The 19,155-nt window shown below is 43.3% G+C and overlaps 1 protein-coding gene across 1 annotated transcript in view; it reads left to right on the forward strand.

The window, feature by feature from the left end:
* Positions 1-4,261: 4,261 nt before the first annotated feature.
* LOC107114103 (neuron navigator 2-like) overlaps positions 4,262-19,155 on the forward strand; it is a gene marked incomplete at its 3' end in the record, with an annotated part of 109,603 nt that continues 94,709 nt past the window's right edge. The window contains exons 1-2 of the mRNA XM_015415536.1: positions 4,262-4,810; positions 14,224-14,341. Coding sequence (XP_015271022.1) covers positions 4,262-4,810; positions 14,224-14,341 — 667 coding nt within the window. The remainder of the gene's footprint in view (positions 4,811-14,223; positions 14,342-19,155) is intronic.

Below are 19,155 nucleotides of genomic sequence, written 5' to 3' on the forward strand. Positions count from 1 at the left end.
ATAGCTAGCAATCCAAAACAGTCCAGTGGAGCCTGAGCGGTGGGTGTTGCCTTCTGACACACTTCCAGTGATGTCAGGGGGGTGGCATATGCAAATAAGTTATGCTAATGAGTTATGCTAATGAGCTCCTGCACTTCTTTTTCTACGAAATGACCGCTTTATTAAAGAATGGTTTTATGTGGGTTTGGTTTTAATTAATTCCCATATGATTGGAACCCAGGTACAAAATATTTGCTCTTCTTCTTCTTCTTCTTCTTCTTCTTCTTCCCAGTGTCCCAAATCCAGGCAGCTCAATGTATATGTCAGGTAGCCAACTGGAGAGGGGGGATGTATCAGGTCTCTTTAATAGAGGTTTAATGAGTAGAAATGGGCAGCTGAAGCTTTTCATGGCATGAAGTTAAATATCACCACCTGATAGGTTGCTGCAGTTCAAACTGGTATTAAAGAGACAACTAGAGGGATCAATTTAAAAGATGACAACCCTACTTCTCCCTTTGAAAATGGCCCTCTAGGAAAACTTGGTTTTGACTATGGTTCTATTTTGTACTCTGTGGGATTGTGCATTGCTTGTAATCTATATATCTAATAGTGAAGTGGCCCCGTCTGTGCGGATATCTAAATCCGCACTCCTGGGGCCACCTGGGAGGGAGGGAGAGGTTTGTGCACACGTGGGGCAGTCCCCACATGTGCACAAAAATCCTAAATGTTGGGGGGGAAATCAGGGGGATGTTTAAATCCCCCCGAAACTTACAGAGCGTCCCCTGCACATGCGCAGGGGATGCTCTGCGACTACTGCCGCCACCGCTTGGAGCTGCAAGGCGAGCGGCGAGCTGGGAGGGGGGCAAGAGGGCGAGGAAGGAGAGAGAGAAGCGAGGGGGGAGAAGGACGAGGCCCTCCGCGAGCGGATCCTCAAGAAGCCGGCCGGCAAGGCACCCGAGGTTGCCAAGGTGGCGCCCGCGGCCCACGCCAATGCCGCCCCCCGGAGAAGAAGGTCATCATCAAGAGCGAGGCCGCCTCGCCGGACTTGCTCGTCATCACCAAGGTGAAGACGCTCAGCCCGGAGAGCGCCCGGGGGCTGCAGGACAGCTGCACTGGTAGCTCCCGCTGGCTGCCTCCCCCAGCTCCCCTTGGCTGCAGGATGTTCTCCACGCCGTCGGCCTCCACCGAGGGCTCCCTGCCCGGCAACCCCCCCCACCCGGTGCCCCAGATTGGCAAAAATAATTGAATCTGAAGGAGCTAGCAGCATCGGCATGTCATTGTCAATTAAGTCATGGGAGTTCTTTTCGTAGATTTAATCCAGTCATGGGAATTTTCTGTGAGAGATTACAAAACAGCATATTTCCCCTCCATATCCTAGCATTGGAGTTCCAAATTAGTGTGCAAATTGTTCAGAGGATATGGAGTTATGTTCACTGCAGGTGACCTGTGTATGGGCTAGGTTTCTGCAAAATCTGTATGCTGTATAAATTTTCCTGTGCATGAGGTATATGCTATAATCCTAGGCACACCTACCTGGAAGTAAATCTCACTGAAAATAATGGGATTTTATTCCACATAACTATGGGTTACATGTTAACTTCTGAACATGTCAGGATTGCACCCCATGTTCATAGTTTCCCTCACCCGGGGTGGTGGAGAAGACGAAGGAACCAGCAGGATGGGGGGGGGGAACTTACCTGCTCCTTCCTTCAGGGCCGGGGGGGGGAGGGAGTGAGAGCAGCGAGGGATCTCTGTGGTTTTCTTCTGACAGACAAATACAGCTTGCATTTCACAACCATACAGAAATAACACATGGGCCTGTTTCCGTAAGAGCTCATACACTTTCCTTGGATTGTACCCTATGCACACGTATTTTGACATAAACTCCACTCACAACTCCTTACCAACCGCTTCCCCAGCCCGTCAGAGCAACCATTCTCCTCCACCTCATAACCTATGGCGAAATTCGAACTCACAACCTCCGGATAAAGGGGAAAGGGAAAACTGAGCTAAACTTGAACACAGTACGCAACATTTTGTTGCGGGTCTCCACTTGTTAACAATAAATGTGAACATTGCAGTACGGTTGCTAGACCTGGGAGCTCCCCACTGGAAGACCAGTAAGACCTTGTAACTCTACACTGCAGTGAGTTTCACTTTGGTGTACTGATTGTAATTTTAAGTGTAGCATTGGTCTCCGTAGTCCCATGTAGTTTTAGATGGCATTAGGAAAGGCCTGGCATGCTTTTTTGTGGGCCTTTTTTGCTGTGACTAACTCTCCAAGCCAAAAAGGAACGTGCACACATACTCTTTGGTCAGTACTAATTGTGGTATTTGCTGTCAAAAAGATAGTGTCCAGCTGTTACAGTAGTGTCCCCTTGAGTCATACTCATGAGAGACTGATTCATACATATGTCTTCAAAAGAAAATGTTCAGAGGGCACAGCAACAAATGACTACTTTGTTAGTAACTAGTAAGGACTAAAAAGAAATGAGGCACTTGGATATTTTAGAGCACCTTTGTTCTGCGTGTATTTATTTATTCTGATCTTTACCACCTTCATCCCTCTTTATTTTTAATGTAGTCATTCTCCAATTAGTTATACCGCTGGATTACTTTATTCACTCTCTGTACTTCTTAAGAACTGAAGAAAAGCCCTTCTGAATAAGACTAGTGTTCAATCTAATCCAGCATCCTGTCTCATACAGTGGCCAACCAGTTCTTCTGGAGGTCCAACAACAAGGCATAGAGGCTGATGAGGCCTTCCCTGATGTTGCCTTGTGGCACTGGGATTCAGAAGTTTACTGCCTCTGAATGTGGAGGTTCCTTTTAACCACGATGGCTTGTAGTTATATTTCTCTATTGATGAAACTGTGTCCCCTAAAGCACTATAAGGGGCAGATATAATGCTCAGAATTGCTTAACTATGATTAAGCATTTGGGACTAAGCCAGGCATACTCTTTGCCTGCCCTTACTCACTTCAGGAGCGATTTCTTCCTGCCAAATCTAACTATGGCTAACCATTAAATTAGCACCAGTGCTAACTGTAGTTAGGCATAACCAGGGTTCCTGCCTAGCCCAGGAATGATGGCTTAAATTTAGTTTGTGTCAACATCATGGTTAAGCAGCTAAGTGTACACCAGGGTGTGCACTAGAAAAATATTATTTTAATTCAGTACCACAATTTTAGAAAGATAAGGTGTTTCACTATATTGTCGAAGGCTTTCACAGCCGGAGTTCATTAGCTGTTGTAGTACCTGACGTTTCACCAGCAGCTGTGACTGGCATCCTCAGAGATATAACATGGAAAAATGGAGTACTCTCTGTGTTTCAGTTTTAAGAATTCTTGGAAATGTTATTGTCATATCTTGAAGATGTTGGGTTCCATTCCATTTTCATTATGATCAGATGTCTGCCCATTGTTTTCCACATGGGGACTTTTTTCACCAATGGCATTAAAATATCAAGGAACCTAGTCCACCCTCTGTTGTAGAGATGCCCCAAGTTTCAAGTGAATTGTTTTGTTTTGTTTTTTATATAATTTTTATTGCTTTTATACACTACACAATTACAGGGAAGGGGAATGGATCACTAATACTAAAAAAGAAGCTAAACTAAGGCAAAGATCATATTTCAAAAGTTACAGTATTGTCTGTCGTTCTTACAAAACCTTATAGTAAAATATAAGCCTGTGATCAGTATCTTACTTCCTTAATAAAGCTGACTTGAGCCATTAACGCTAATCTTCCAAGCCTCCCTGGAGCCCTTGCAGGGGGCTCTCTGCCTGGGGTGCAGAGGGGTGCTTTTTCCAAGGTGATGGCCAAGGAATTGAGGCTTCCCTTACCGTGAGAGGTCCTGCCACCGCAAAGCCATTATGGCGTCTAGAGCTGACTGCCGGATGGAGCGGGCAAGAGATCAAGCATAAACACTTTCTTACTATACTTCAAAAGCGATAAACTGTAAGCAGCTGAGCCGAGTTAAAACAAACAGAACTATCTACGAGGCGAAATAGTGGGAGGGGAAGAGTTGGGGATTCCCCTCCCATGAAACTTAATGGTCCCCAAGCGACAAGTCGAGAGAAAAAAAACACAATACTGACCGAGAGAGACTGTAAACAAAACTGGAAGGTGCAAAATAGTCCAAAGCGCATGTAAATCGAAGAACTTTTACTTTAAACTAAAAATCTTTTTTCTTGTGTAAACAATGACCAGTAGAAGAAGAAGAATGGCACCGGAGAAGAAATCTCCAACAGGAACGACCTAACCAACAACTCCTACCCGAATGCCGGAAACAGCTACTGATTTCTCCAACATGCTTGCGACAGCACTGTGCCCTCTACTGGAGAAGATGTCTAACATCAACAACAAACTCGATGGTGTTCAAAAGCAACTGATGGGAATTGACAAAAGAGCGGATAAGACTGATATAGCACTTAAGAAAGTGGAGGCAAAAACAAAAGATATTAAACAGAAGCTGGAAGAAGTGGAAAAAGAGCGAATTTCTGATAAAGGACAATTGTTGCAACTACAAATGGAGAGATCAATCTATGTCCTATGCTTCCAGGGTATCCCAGAGCAGAAAGGGGAAAATTTAAAAGAACTATTAAGTCAAGCATTAGCAGCAGTGATGGAGCTTAAACAGGATTTATTACAAAATGATATGGACTTGGCCTATCAAACTTACTCGGACTTCATTAAGAAAAACAAGCTACCTGGTGAAATATTTGTTAAATTTTCCAAAAGATCTACTAGAGACGCAGTCTTGAAAGCAACATCTGGGAAAACCCTGAAAGACCAAGAAATGAGAATCTTAAAAGATATTCCATTTGAGGTGCGAAAATGAAGACGGCAATGCAAAGACTTAACTTCCTTCCTACAAAATAACTCAACCCCCTATAGATGGATATTTCCAGAAGGACTTCTTTTTAATTATAATGATAAGAAGATCAGGATTGACTCTGCCCAGAAAGCGAAAGGCTTTTTGGAACAACAACAAAGCCCAATGAAAGATGAAAAGAAAAATAAGGACAGTATCCAAGAAGAAGAGAAAAGCAAATGTGAATCAGAAGACACCTCAAGCAGTTCTGGTAATACCTCTGAGGTTTTGGACTCTGAAAAAGGTGAAGATGCCCCTAAATTACTTAAAGTTCAACTGAAATACAAGAAAAGTAAACGTGAAAAATAAACAAGAAGAACAATAAAACATACGTTTCAAGTGAATTGGACGGATGGATCCAATTGTACAGTCCTTTGAATAAGATGCTGCCAGCCGTAATTTCTGCATAATGGAAAGAAGGTGTGAAGATGGCTGCCAGTCTTCTGAAGCACTTTTTTTTTAGACAAAGTTAATAACTGCAACTAAAAGTAGTCCTCCCCAGAGTGTCTGTTTAATGAGATGCCCACCCACCCCACCAATCAAATTACAGAGGAATAGGAGTACTTTGGAACTGAGGCAAGCTCATGTCGCATTGCAATTGGTTTGTTGGGAGCCCACCTGTCTAAACCTAAGCAATGACAAATGTGACTTTACCCAATGTCAGTAATCTACAAGAAAGTGAGAAACTGGTAACCCACTAATTGAGGGCAATCAGAAAAGACAAAAAACAAAAAAACAACCACAATGAAAGCCAAGAAACATTATCAGAAAAACAGAAAGGTTGGGGTTTTTTTTGTATTTTTATATGTGTGTGTGTGAGTGTTCATGTGTCCGTGGGAGTCATGGCAACCTCTGTTGACTGATCCCTACCGAGGGCCTGGAGGATATTCAGAGAGGTGGCTGAATAAAGCCTACCTCTGCCTCCCACCTCTGGAATTTCAAGGAGGTCTCCCATCCAAGTATTTGCCAGAGTCGACCCTGCTTAGCTTCTGAGATCTGATGAGATCGGGCTTGCCTGGGCTATCCAGGTCAGGGCAGAAAGCCAGAAACGGATAGGCAGAAGATTAAATTGTGCTGTAACTAGTGGGGGGCCTGCAAGAACTTGCTGGAGGCATATCATTTTCCTCTCCCCCACTATTTCCGCATTCCTTTCCCTGGCAGACCCCATAGACTCTCCCCCTTTCCTTTTTCCTTCTGGTTCTTTTTGACACACCACCCAACCTACCTTTTCTCCCTGCTTGTCTTCACCTCTCCATCCTTCCTTCCTCCTGGCAGCCTTCCCCTGAGAAAGCTCTGACCAAGTTGTGTGGTGCTAGTCATTGGACTAGGCTGCACCCAGTAGCATGGTGAAGGTTGAGTTCAGCTCAGTTGCCAGTGGGGAACCAGTAGGGACTTGTGAGAGGTACCTTAATTTCCCCTGTAACTCCCCCAACAATGTTTCCTCTCTCCCTTCTCCTGGCAGCACCCATATCCTCCCCTATACTTCCTTCCTTCTCTCCTTCCCACTACCAATCTACGTACCTTTTATCTGCCCCCCCTTCAGTTAGTTATTGTTTATTTACTTTCATAATTCTCCTCTATCTTTATAACAACCCCATGAAATAGGTTAGACTGAGAGTGTGTGAGTGGCCCAATGAGCTTCCATGGCAGTGTGGGGTTTCCCAGGTCCTAATCTGAAACTCCAGTCACTGTTGAACAGTACGAAGCAGCCAAGACTAGATGCATAATGGAAGTTGTGTGGTAGCAAGTTGCCCACTGGTTGCTGCTAGGCCTGGCCCTAGTGACCAAAACAATGCTGGAAAAGCTCATCCCCTTTCTTTTGCTGAAAGAATCCAAGGCTGAAAGGCTTGGCAATACTGTTGTGCTTGCCTAGCAACAGCCACTGGGGGAATTTGTTTCTCAAAGCTTCAGAAACTACTTCTGTCATTAAGTTGTTTTATTTTAAGATTTCCATTTTTCTGCAAACCTGGAGCTTTTCTCGTGTGTTTGTAGAAAGATCTGTCTTGTCCGAGCGCTGAAGAATAGATTCTTTTGAACTATGGTGCTGGAGAAGACTCTTGAGAGTCCCTTGGACTGCAAGAAGATCAAATCAGTCAATCCTAAAAGAAATCAACCCTGACTGTTCCCTGGAAGGCCAGATAATGAAACTGAAGCTCAAATACTTTGGCCACCAAATGAGAAGGGAGCACTCACTGGAGAAGACCCTGATGCTGGGAAAGATTGAAGGTCAAAGAAGATGGGGATGGCAAAGGATGAGATGGTTAGACAGGGTCATCGATGCAACGAACATGAAATTGAGCCAACTTCAGAGGACGGCGGAAGACTGGAAGGCCTGGCGTGATCTGGTCCATGGGGTTGCGAAGAGTCGGACTCGACTGTGCGACTGAACAACAACAACTGTCTCGTCTGTCCATAGCCCCAGTCTCCAGTTTTAAGTATCCACAGATACATTAATATGGATATATATCTGCAGTCTTCAGTTCCAGTCCAATGACCATAGTGCACAAATCAAACATGATAAATCTTAGAACATATGCAAAAACCCATCTTACATAGATTTAACCTATGTTAACTATGCTGATCTGCAATAGTAGATGTTAAAGACTTTAAATAATAGTACTCTGAAGGATTATTGACTGCTATCATATATGTGTATAGGTAATATCCAGATGGAAATTTTCTGAAACCACTGTCTGATAGGACTTCCCTTCCCTTCTCCAGGCCCCACCAAGTACGACAAATGTTCTTGAAGGGTCTTCTTGCTCATTAATCAAGTTGTTCTCTTAAGCTTTTCAAAAATGAAGTTTAGCTCAATTTTTGATTAATGAGTTTGTCTGATTGACGGAACACGGGGTGAATAAATCTGGGTTTAACAGAATTTCCATGGGAACTTTTTTACACATGATAGAAAAGCCCTTTCTTTGTCTGCTCTGGATAAATACAGTTCAGTTGTCATAACCAGTTCACTGCTGTGGGTGTGTAACAGTACAGATTTTTTGACAAGACTGTACTTTTGATAGGCATATTCACATGTTTTCCCACTACTTGTGTTTTTAAGCTTTAAAATTTTAGAATATAGTTGTTCCTTCAGGTCTTACTCTTGTTTTCCTACAGGCAGTGTCCTGTTTATATTGACTTTATGAGGTCAGCTGTCAAAGCCATGATGATTCCATGTTATGTATTTCAGCAGTGAACTGAAAAACGTTGGGAGTATATTTGCAAAAACAATATTGACCTGTCACACCCCTATTTCAAATCTAGAGTAGGAAAGTGATGTGCATAAATCTTTTTTCATATAGAACTTTCTCTTCATATATAAAAGAGACTATGGTTGTGACTTGAAAGCAGTTTTTCAGAACCCAGATACATGTTTATTACCGATATTATTGAAATGTTTTGATCCAAAGGAGAGAAAAGACCACAGCTCAGCTCAGGGCCAAACCAGACATGACAGCAGTTATCACATCAAAAGAGGCTGCGGGTTTTTAATGCAGAAATTAGTAGTGCTTGCAGCTTAGCTCACCACACTGCCTTTCCTCAAACATTTGTTGCCCAGCTAAGATAATTTCTAATATTGAAACTTGGCTGAAGAGAATTGTACTTGGGTTGGAAGGCATATTGGGGAGGAAGGGTGGGTCCCTTTGCTGTTTTTGCTGGTACCTCATCATCCACCCTGTCTTTCTACGTGGTTGGGGGAAGACCACCCATATTGCAAAAAAGAGAGTTAATCTTTATAAGGATCTTAGCTGTCAGGGCTGGGAAAGACCTGCTTAAGCCTCAGGTATGGGGGCCAGGTGGACCAAAGGTTTGATTTTTTTTTTGTAAATTTTTGCTTGCAAATGTAGTTGCAAGAAACGTTCTCCTTATGTCCTGTCAATATTCAAACATGAATTCACTGAAGTGTTCTAATTTCGTTTTGGTTTTTTTAGTTTTTCATTCTGGCAACAACCCTAATGGAACTTTCTTAATTCTGTCCATTGATCTATTTAACCACTTGAAATAGTTAATTGCTCTGTGATGTTGACCTGTTCGTTAGATGAGAAGGCAACATTGGGAATCACATTATGTTGTAAACTACCATATTTTCAAAAAATTCTGCTAAAGTGGACTGCTGAAATGCCCAGTCTCGCAAATCTGGACAAAGCTGAGGAGGCCAGTCACAACCTCCAGGACAACCTGTGTTTCTTGCAATTTTATCAGCCATGTAAATGTGTGTAAGGGTGCGTGTACATGTGCCATTAATAGAAATATTTTGCCACAGTTAGGTAATCTGCTGTTTTCTCCTGTACTAAAGAATTAGAGACCCACAGAATCATATTCAAGTAATGCAACCAGAGAAAGATGTGAAGCTATTTGCAATTTAACTTATGGAAATTGTTGCAGAATTAAATGACCTGCTAAAAAGCATTCATCCTGCTTCATGCATCCAGTTCATTACTTGGGGGGGGCACAGCTTTCCAACTGAATTCTTCCTGTGTAATAATATAGCACAAGATTATTAATGTCTGAAGATCAGGGGTCATTTCGTAGAAAAAGATCTAGGGGAACTCATTAGCATAACTCATTAGCATATGCCACACCCCCTGACATCACTGGAAGTGTGTCATAAGGCCACACACCCCGCCCCCAACGGTCCCGGCCGCCGGTGCCGGCCTTGCAGCTCCACTGCCAAGCCCCATGAGGGGCCCAGCGGTGGACCTCCAAGGCTGGTGGGAGTGCAAGGAAGCCCCGCGAAGGCCCTCCCTGGCCCCAGGCAGGCAGGGGTGGGGAGAGGCAGGGAGGAAGCAACTTACCCTCCCTCTTCTCCTGCCTCCTCCTGGCTAAATGAGGGCTGGAAGCGGGGCGGCCAGAAGCAGGGGCGGGGCTTCGTCATGTGCCCCGCCCCCCGTACCTCACCCGGGGGAACTGCGATCCCCCGCGCTGAAGATCAGGCCCTGAACTGGATAGCCCAGGTTAGCCTGATCTCATCAGATCTCAGAAGCTAAGCAGAGCTGGCCCTGGGGTGGAAAATGGTCAGTAAAATCAGTAAAAGTCAGTTTTTTTCATCTTGGTCAGTAATTTGTCAGTTTTTTAAAAAATTGGTCACTAAAGTCAGTATTTCTTTGATTTTTGTGAATGCAGTTTGTGTTTTTCCATTTTCCTAAGAGTAAAAGTGATTTGGTGAAATCTTCCACAAAGTATAGAAACATAATTAACCCCTTAAAACATGAGACAATGAAAATAGAGGTGATAGATATTGTGAGATTCAATATAGCACAGCTCATGCTAGAAGGAATTAAGAAAGCAATGGAAGAAGAGGACAAGGGGAAAATGCTTGTGGATGCAGTGCAGAAAACTTTTGAGATACAAAAGAGTTTGTGAATAACTTTATTTATTAGTTTGTTTATTTATTTGATGTATACCCCATCCTCCCCGCTAGAGCGGGCTCAGGGCAGCTTACAAAGAGATTAAACATATAGGTAACAAATTATATACAATCTTAAAACAAATAATAAAACTCTACATTATCATAAACAGTCAGATGTTAAATCTGATCTTAAAACAAATAATAAAACTCTACATTATCATAAAGTGCTAGTAGGCGATCAGGTACAATGCTTGCAGAAGGCAGAACCAATACTAGTGTTATAATCAGATGATCTATATTGGTGGTTGGTCTCTATATTTAGGCAACGGCACAGGCTGTTGGTGGTCCTGCCCAAGGACCAGGGCACTGTCACTTCTCAGTTATCTGATGTTACTTGGTGCGGCTCCTTAGTCAAAGGCCTGGTGGAAGAGCTCCATCTCGCAGGCCCTGCGGAACTGTAAAAGGTCCCAAGGGCCCTGATCTCTTCAGGGAGCTCATTCCGCCAGTACAGAGCCACCACTGAAAAGGCCCTGGCCCTGGTTGTGGCCAGCCTGGCATCTTTAGGACCTGGGAGGCCAATCAGTTTTGTGACCCTGAGCGCAGTGCTCTCTGGGGAATGTGTGGGGAAAGTCGTTCCCTCAGGTATGTGGGCCCCTGACCATAAAGGGCTTTAAAGGTAAGTACCAGCACCTTGAAGCAAATTTGGTATGCTATCAGCAGCCAGTGCAGTGCTTTTAGAACCGGCTGGATGTGCTCCCGCATAGGCAGGCCTATCTAGCTTCTGGGTTTGGATCAAGGGCAGCCCCATGTAGAGAGCATTACAGTAGTCCAATCTCGAGGTGACCAACGCATGGATCACTGTTGCCAAGTCGTTGCATTTGAGGAAGGGAACCAACTTCCTAATCAGCCAGAGGTGGTAAAAGGCTGATTTGGCAGTGGCAGCTACTTGGGCCTCCATTGTTAGTGAGGCATCCAGGAGCATTCCCAAGCTCTTAACTTCTGGCACTGTCACCAGTGGCGCGTCATGAAAGATCGGAAGTAGGATCCCTAACCTTGGGCCGTCCCAGCTCAGGTACAGGACCTCTGTATTCGTCGGGTTCAATTTCAGTTGGCTCAGTCTGAGCCAACCAGCCACAGCTTGAAACACCCGGTCCAGATCTTCCAGTGTAGAGTCAGACTGGCCGCCCACCAACAGATAGAGTTGGGTGTCATCCACGTATTGGTGACATCTCAGCCCATGCCTCCAGGCAATCTGGGCAAGGGGGTGCATGTAGATGTTCAATAACATTGGGGTCAGCACTGTCCCTTGGGGCATTCCACAAATCAGTGGGTGCCTTTAGAATAGCTGCTGCCCTAAGACCACTCTTTGTCCCCGACCCTGAAGGAAGGAAGCCAGCAGTTGCAAGGCAGGCCCCTGGACTCCAGTGTCAGCGAGGTGGTGGATCAGTATTCTGTTGGATTAGTCAGTTACATTTAACATTATTATTTAATTAATTAATTTTTACTCCCTACCTTTCTCCCCCATGGGGACCCAAAGCAGCTTACATCATTCTCCTTGCTTCCATTTTATTTTCATAACAACCCTATGAGGTAGGCTAGGCTGACAGAGTGTGACTGTAAGTGGGGATTTGTACCCAGGTCTCCCAGATACTAGTTCAGCACCCTTAACCACTACACCACACTTGATCTAATGATGCATATTTGTAGTCCTGGATTTTAACCTAACCAGGCAAATATTAAGAAGAAGAAGAAGAAGAAGAAGAAGAGATTGGATTTATACCCCACCCTTCACTTGGAGTCTCAGAGCGGCTTACAAACTCCTTTCCCTTCCCCTCCCCACAACAGACACCCTGTGAGGTAGGTGGGGCTGAGAGAACTCTGACACAAACTGCTCTTTTTCAAGGACAGCTGTGCCAGAGCTTGTGACTGACCCACGGTCACATCAGCAGGTGCAAGTGGAGGAGTGGGGAATCAAACCCGGTTCTCCCAGATTAGAGTCCGCACACTTAACCACTACACCAAACTGGCTACACCAAACAATGTATGTGTGCATTGTTTATTCAGATAGATACAAATGTAAATATTGAGAAATGCTTTTATAATTTTCAGGGTTTAACCATGAATCTGTTTGGCTTTCTCACATTCACACAATGAGTTATTCTCTTCATCGACAGTATCTTTGCAAGAAATGTTGTTAGTTCACAGGCTTATTTAGTGGGAAACCTTGCACAGTCTGTTTGTTTTCAAACTGCAGATGGCATTTTGTTAAGATCCAGAACACCATATTCATAAATGAAATTAATGTGGATAGAAACAAATAAACCAAATGGGCATCTGTGGTTAGTATGTAAATTTAAGATAGCATCTTAGATAACGACAGTGCAATATCCGAACGGTTGCACTGACTGAAATTATGTTGAAAGAAGTAGAGCTGAGGGAATAAAGCACTGGTAGCCCATTCTTATGCATATTTTCATTGAAGTAAATTCCATGGCTCTCAATAGAATCTACTCCTAAATTACTACACTTAAAATTGTATCCTGAGAATCTTCAGCAAGATTAAATAAAATCTAAGGGGTGCAATGAATTGGGTTGACAACCTACAGAAATAAATTCCCCTGGAGAAAATGGCTGCGTTGGAGGGTGGGTTGTATGACATCTCATTCCATCTGAGCTCTCTCCCCTCCAAAAACTCTGCCCTCTGCCCACTCCACACCCAAATCTCCAGGAATTGCCCGATCCAGTGTTGATAGCCCTATAAAATCAGCCAGCCAACCAGACATCTAGTTCTTTCTTAGGAGAGGCAAGACCGATGACTTTCAATAAACTTCTGTATTTCCCCGTTTTTTCAGAGTCTACCCAGATTTCATTCCAAAGGATTTATTTTACCCCAGATTATAATATATAATTCTCATATAAAAATAATGAAAAATCAATTTAGAAGAATGATCTCTGTTTAGCAAAAAGTTGGTTCCCCTGGAATAATCAATATCTTTTAAAAATAGAAAACACACATATACCCTGTTGAAAACACTCTTAAAGAGCAGCCAGAACACTTTTTTTTGCTTCTGCCAATTATTTTAGAAAAATTATGGAAACAGCATCTATGACTTTAATACTTTCAGCAACCCTGAAAAAGAATATAACTTTGATATACGTATTCTAAAACCAAAGCTTTAGTATGGATTTATCATAGAGGAAACTTTGTAGTTTGTGTGATGTCACACAGTTTGTGGATTGCATTCTTAATGCTAGATTTAAACCCCCCCAGAATAATATTAGATTCAACAGCAGAAAAATTCTTGGTAGGCATTTGTATGTCAGGATATTTTTGGATGAAAGGCATATATGTTTCACAAATCTAATTTTGGATATCCATTGTAGAACAGTTGTTAGCAGCATGTGGTAAGTCAAATGTGACACTCACAAAGTGAATGACAATATAATGCAAATTTCCCCCCTACATTCTAAAGAAATTTGCCTATTCAAATATACCTAGCTAATTACACTCATGAAGAATTACTAATTTTAAAAAACTCCATGTAAAAAAAGAAGAAGGCTATACTTTAAAAAAAGAAAAAGAAAAAAAGACATATACCCTCCAAAAATGTCCTTTAGGGGCTCTCAGTACAGGAATGAAGGGGAAATGTTGAATTCTTCAGTATAAATAGAAAAATTCAGCCCAGTCTCCGTTGCAGACTGTTTAGTTCCATGTCTGATGGCCCATTCAGGCTGTAGCATGTTTAGAAGCTTTCTTTAGTTTTCTTCAGCTCTGATGTCAAATTTGCTCTATACAAGAAAGGCCGGCTATAATAAGCTGAATACTTCATCGGCACAATGCCTTGAATTTTAATGTTGCTAACTTTGTTTGAAACCAAAAAAAAAAAAAAGAGGGGCAGTCTGTTTCAGGGATTGTAAACTTTGGTGGTCATTTTAACAAGTTTAAGCAAGAAAGTTATGGTTTAAAAAAGGAAAGTACAATGAGAACTTATCTCCTGTTTATTTCCCATTTCTTAAACAGATTTATACAGACTGGGCCAATCACTACCTAGCAAAATCTGGCCATAAGCGTTTGATAAAGGACCTACAGCAAGATGTGACTGATGGAGTTTTACTGGCTGAAATCATCCAGGTTGTAGGTAAGGAATTTTGCCTTTTTTGATATCACAGTCCTAATGGCTTAGTTAAGAGTATGTTTTTATCTATTAAAAAGAATTAGCAATTAGACATACGGTGCATTGGTGGTTTTAGCACATGGTTAATTTGATAAGCCCTCATGGGAAGCAATTTTGGAAAATGTTTGTTCCTGATAAAGTCACTATCACTCAGAAGAGCGAAAAGCAGCAAAGGTCTGATGATAAGCTTTCTGTTAGTCCAAAATGATTTCTCCGTTACTGTTCTTGTGTTTTCTCCATTTGTTTTTGTAGTGAGGTCACAATAATTCACAAGTTAGCAAAACTAAGTCTGTCTGTCCTAGTCTTAGTGTGAGAAACCCTGTAGGCAAATAAAAGATGGATGCAAACAGTTTAATGGATAAAATTTTAGAGAATTGCTGAATTTTTAAAAATGTTTTCTAAAACAAATTGGCTTCTGTGTGAATGGACTTCATTAGAACAAAGCAGAGAAGCAATAGGAGTCAGTGTCGAGGGTGGAGATATGTCTTTAAATACTAGTACCACTTTTGACTTGTTTTATAATTTTGAAAAAAATAACAGTCTTGAAGAGCTGGTTCAGACTTGCATGTGTGAATGGATCTTCAGCACAGACAGGAGGTCCCAAATTCCATCCCTGGCATCTCCAGTTAAAATGATTAAGTAGCAGATATAGTGAAAGACCTTTACCCCTGGAGAGCCACTGTCAGTATGAGTAGATAGTACACTAACCTCGATAGACCAGTGATCTGATTCAGCATAAAGCATCAGATGTGAATCTTCACATCATGTTATATTGCCTGAAATATAAAGCTTTTAATGGAGTCAGTTCACATCATGGGCATAGGAGGGCTGGTTTAGTTGGTGGTGTGCCATAAAACTGTCTAATTGTAGTTAAAAAGCAAAACAAAAATGGCCTGCATGGTTCGTTGGAGGAGGTCCTGGTATCCACGCCTACTAGGCTTGTTAGGTTCTCACCTGGGGTGGGGGATTCCTTGCCCTTGTCCCAACAGTGTCATGTCACTTCATGGAGTTTTCAGCGATTCTTAGAGCATACTGACATAGCTTCCGTGTTTTCCCCAGAAGTGATGTCACACCAATGTTACAACAACACCCCCATGTTTCTGCTCCGTCTCCCCCAATTCCTGTTGGTAATCTACTAACTTGGCTACCACCAAGTTTGGATGCAGAGTGTGACTGGAAATAATTAGAGAAAAACTAAAGTAATAAATGCCCCTTGATTTGGAGAACGTGGTAGTTTAAAGGCACTGTCTGCATTCTTGACTATGGTTCACAGTGGGATTGCCATGTGCCCTCCAGTGGCCAGCAGGAGAAAGAAAATATAAAAGCAAATTGCCATGGGGACTACATAACATCACTTCCAGGAAAAAAATGTATGGGACGGCGTGCCTCTCTAGGAATCTCCTGAAACCCTATGGAACTGAGGGCTGTCCGTCCTCTCTAGGAATCGCTGAAAACCATAGTATGGTAAACCATATGGTAAAACCTTAGCGTTTCTGGCAATTCCTAGAAAGACATAACATCACTTCTGTGGTTTCTCATTATCACTGCTGGTAGCCCATCCTACCCCACATGGTCTTCCAATGGTTTTGTTTCTTTGTTTGGTGCAAAGGCTGGGCCTGGCAACCTTAGCATACACATATTTAATGTGCTGTAGTGAGGGGATGAGTAATCAGTTCTCAAGAAGTCAAGCAATGGACTTGCATATGTGAACCAACTTTCAGTCTTACCTGTCTGTGAATAAAATGGAATTGATTGTATCCAAACTTGAAGAATATTAAATCAAAATATAACAAGTATGTCTGTCTTCTCAGTAATCAGAAAAGATTCAGTTTGATATGTTACTGGCATCTTAAGTTCCTGATGACATCTTTGGAAATTAAGGATTCTCTACAGGTGCTCTTCTTCATAAATACATTTGCCAGCTTTGTTTGTCAAATTAATTATTTTCTTTAGCAATTCAGCCATATGCTGTTGTATGTACATGGATGGAATAGTAGAGCGCTGCACATTTGAAGAGTCAGCTAGATTGAACCGTGGAAGAACTTTGGCATTTGTCTAAATTCCTGGAGGTGCATCTTGCCCTCATTTTTTCCCTTTCTGTTTCATTGCTTGAGTAGGTAGGATATATGTGTAGAAACAAGTAATTTAATTGACACCACTATTGATTTAAACATTGCCCCCTCACTCATCACCAGTTGTTTAATCTGTTACTTTAGAAGTGATTAATTCACACAGGCACACAACTCTGTTAGCACGAGCATATATATACATATAACATTTTTGGATAGAGAAGAATGTCTGACTCATCTGACATATGCATGAGTCAGGGAGAAACTGGACATTACAGGCTTGTTGGAGAATCCATGTTTTTCTACATGTGTCCACCCATTTACATCTAAAACAGGTGTAAGGATTAGGGGATGGGCACGAACCTGGTGACAAGCCAAAATCCGAACTGAACTTTGCCCATTTTGAGGCTTGTGAGCCAAGGTTTGCTGCCCATGTGTTTCCCGAAAAAAATGGGCATGGCTTGGAGCAGCTTGGAAAGCAAACTCCATCCACAAAGTCTGGTGCAAAAATGCTAGGTAACGGTGAGGGTGGAAACATGAATAGGGAGCCTTGGAAACATGAATAGGGAGACTCAAAGCTTGACAGGCAATGCAACCTGTCAGTAACAGAGTTCCTTTCCCATTGCTTAGCTTTGCCTTGGGTTCCCCCGTGTTCCGATTAGTTTTCCGATTGTTTGTTTGGTGCAAAGGGTGGGAAAATCAGGATTGAATTCCTGTTTCACATAGCAAGCATTTTGGTTTGGTGGGAGTTTGCTGGGGTCAACTTTTTTGGGTGTTTCCCTTCCCTTTTATTTTAATTTTATTTCCCCCCACACACACTTTGAGTTGCAGTTCTTTGCCATTTTATCCCCTCCCTACACACTAGGTTGCTTTTTGTTTTGAGATGAACTGTGTTTGTCTTTCCTTTCATGCCCAGTCCACTTACTTTACTGCTTTTCATTTGAAACCCCTGTACTTACCTGCTTTTTCTTGGGGTCTGATCTGTGTTTGTCGGCCTGCTTCCCTATACACAGCTTGCCTTGGGGGACATGTTCCAGAGCTACTGGAGTAACTTCACTTTACTGCCAGCTTTCCATTTCAACCCCCTCCACCACCTGCTCCTGTTTGGGGGGTGATCTGTATGTCCAGAGGTGCTGAAGTGACTTCCCTTGACTGCCAGCTCTCTATTTAACTCCCCCCCCCCAGACCTGCTTGTCCTTCAGGTGGTATCTATGTGACCAGAGACTTCCTGGGGTCACCTTCACTGTCAGCTCTGTCTTTCCAAAGCCCCACCTGATTGCCATTGGGGTGGCATCTGTGTATCCAGAGACTGGGGTGACTTTTTATGCCAACATCCACTTTCCAAAGCGCCACCACTGGCCAGATTGCCCTTGGGGTGGCATCTGTGTGTCCGGAGACTGGTGGGATGACCTTTCCGGCCAGCTCTCCCTTTCCAAAACCCCACCACTGACCTGCTTTGGGGGTGATTTGTGTGTGTGTCAGCCCACCTCCCTGCACCCATCCTGCCTTGTAAGACTTATTCTATTCTCAGGGAGTGGTTTTGCCCCATTGGGAGCTAACCAATGTGTCGTTCCAGTCTAGCCCAATTCCCCCCTCACTGTTATGCCATCCATGAAGCTGCCAGGCCCAGGACAGGAGGGCTGGCCCTGCCCAGTCATCACTTTGACAGTCCACAGAGGGAGGGAGGGAGGGGGGGCAGGTAGAAGCAGGCACCTACAAGCGTGCAGGTGGCTCCCAGGCCTGGGCAGCGTGGGCCTGGCCCAGTGATCATATTTTCAATTGGACGGAGGGTGGTCTGGTCTATGTACTCCTGAACCTTCACCTGACTTCTCTTCAAAAAGGACTTTCCTGGGGGCACCTTGTTTGGGGGTCTGTAACTCTAGAGCCTCTAGGACCCCAGGGGACCCCTGCATCTGAAAGTTCCTGAAACAGTTCAGTTCATGAACCAGTTTGGGATACCCCCTGAACCCCAACTGGCGTTTCCTGGTTCATGCCCATCTTAATAAGGATTGTCTATTTTAACCAAACTGGAATGCATGGGCTAGAGAAGCTCCCTCTACTGCCTTGCTTTTTCACATTCTGGCCCTTTCTGCATGCATTTTTACCCTGCCATTTCTCCGTACCCATGCTGTTTTGCCTTTATTCTGGATTCAGTGCTTGTAACTCTGCACCTCCAGTTTCCACCCTGGAATGGCAAAATATCCAGATTATGTATTCTGTATTACTCTGAGAAAAGTTGCCCAAATTCAGTCATGGGTGGCATACTCCTTGGTGTCCATGCCTCAGATTTCCACATGGTGTTTTCCTCTGGCCCCCCATCAATAAAATGTCGCTTATAGACAATTACCATCCAGGGCTTGGTGTAGTGTGTGCATGTCAACAGTACTAAAAAGCATTAATGCACAATCCTGAAGTACATTGAAACGTGTGGTGGTAGAATGTTTCCCGGGGATGTGTGTGACATTCAGAGTTTTTGGATAACATGCAGGGGAGCTGTGGGCCACCATGTGCATTGTGGCTGCGGTTCAATGTGGGAATGCCCACCACATCCCCAGAGGGGAGCCATTCCTGGACTCAAAAAACAAGCAAGCCTTTCCCTCTGCCCCCATACATTTTGAAAATTCACTCCATTATCTGCCAAGGCTTGATTTACATACTGTTCATAGGTTTTGGAGGGAAATCGCCACAATAGACTTAACACGAAGTGAA

Source organism: Gekko japonicus, unplaced genomic scaffold (assembly GCF_001447785.1).
Source record: "Gekko japonicus isolate JY-2015 unplaced genomic scaffold, Gekko_japonicus_V1.1 scaffold1864, whole genome shotgun sequence".
NCBI lineage: Eukaryota > Metazoa > Chordata > Lepidosauria > Squamata > Gekkonidae > Gekko > Gekko japonicus.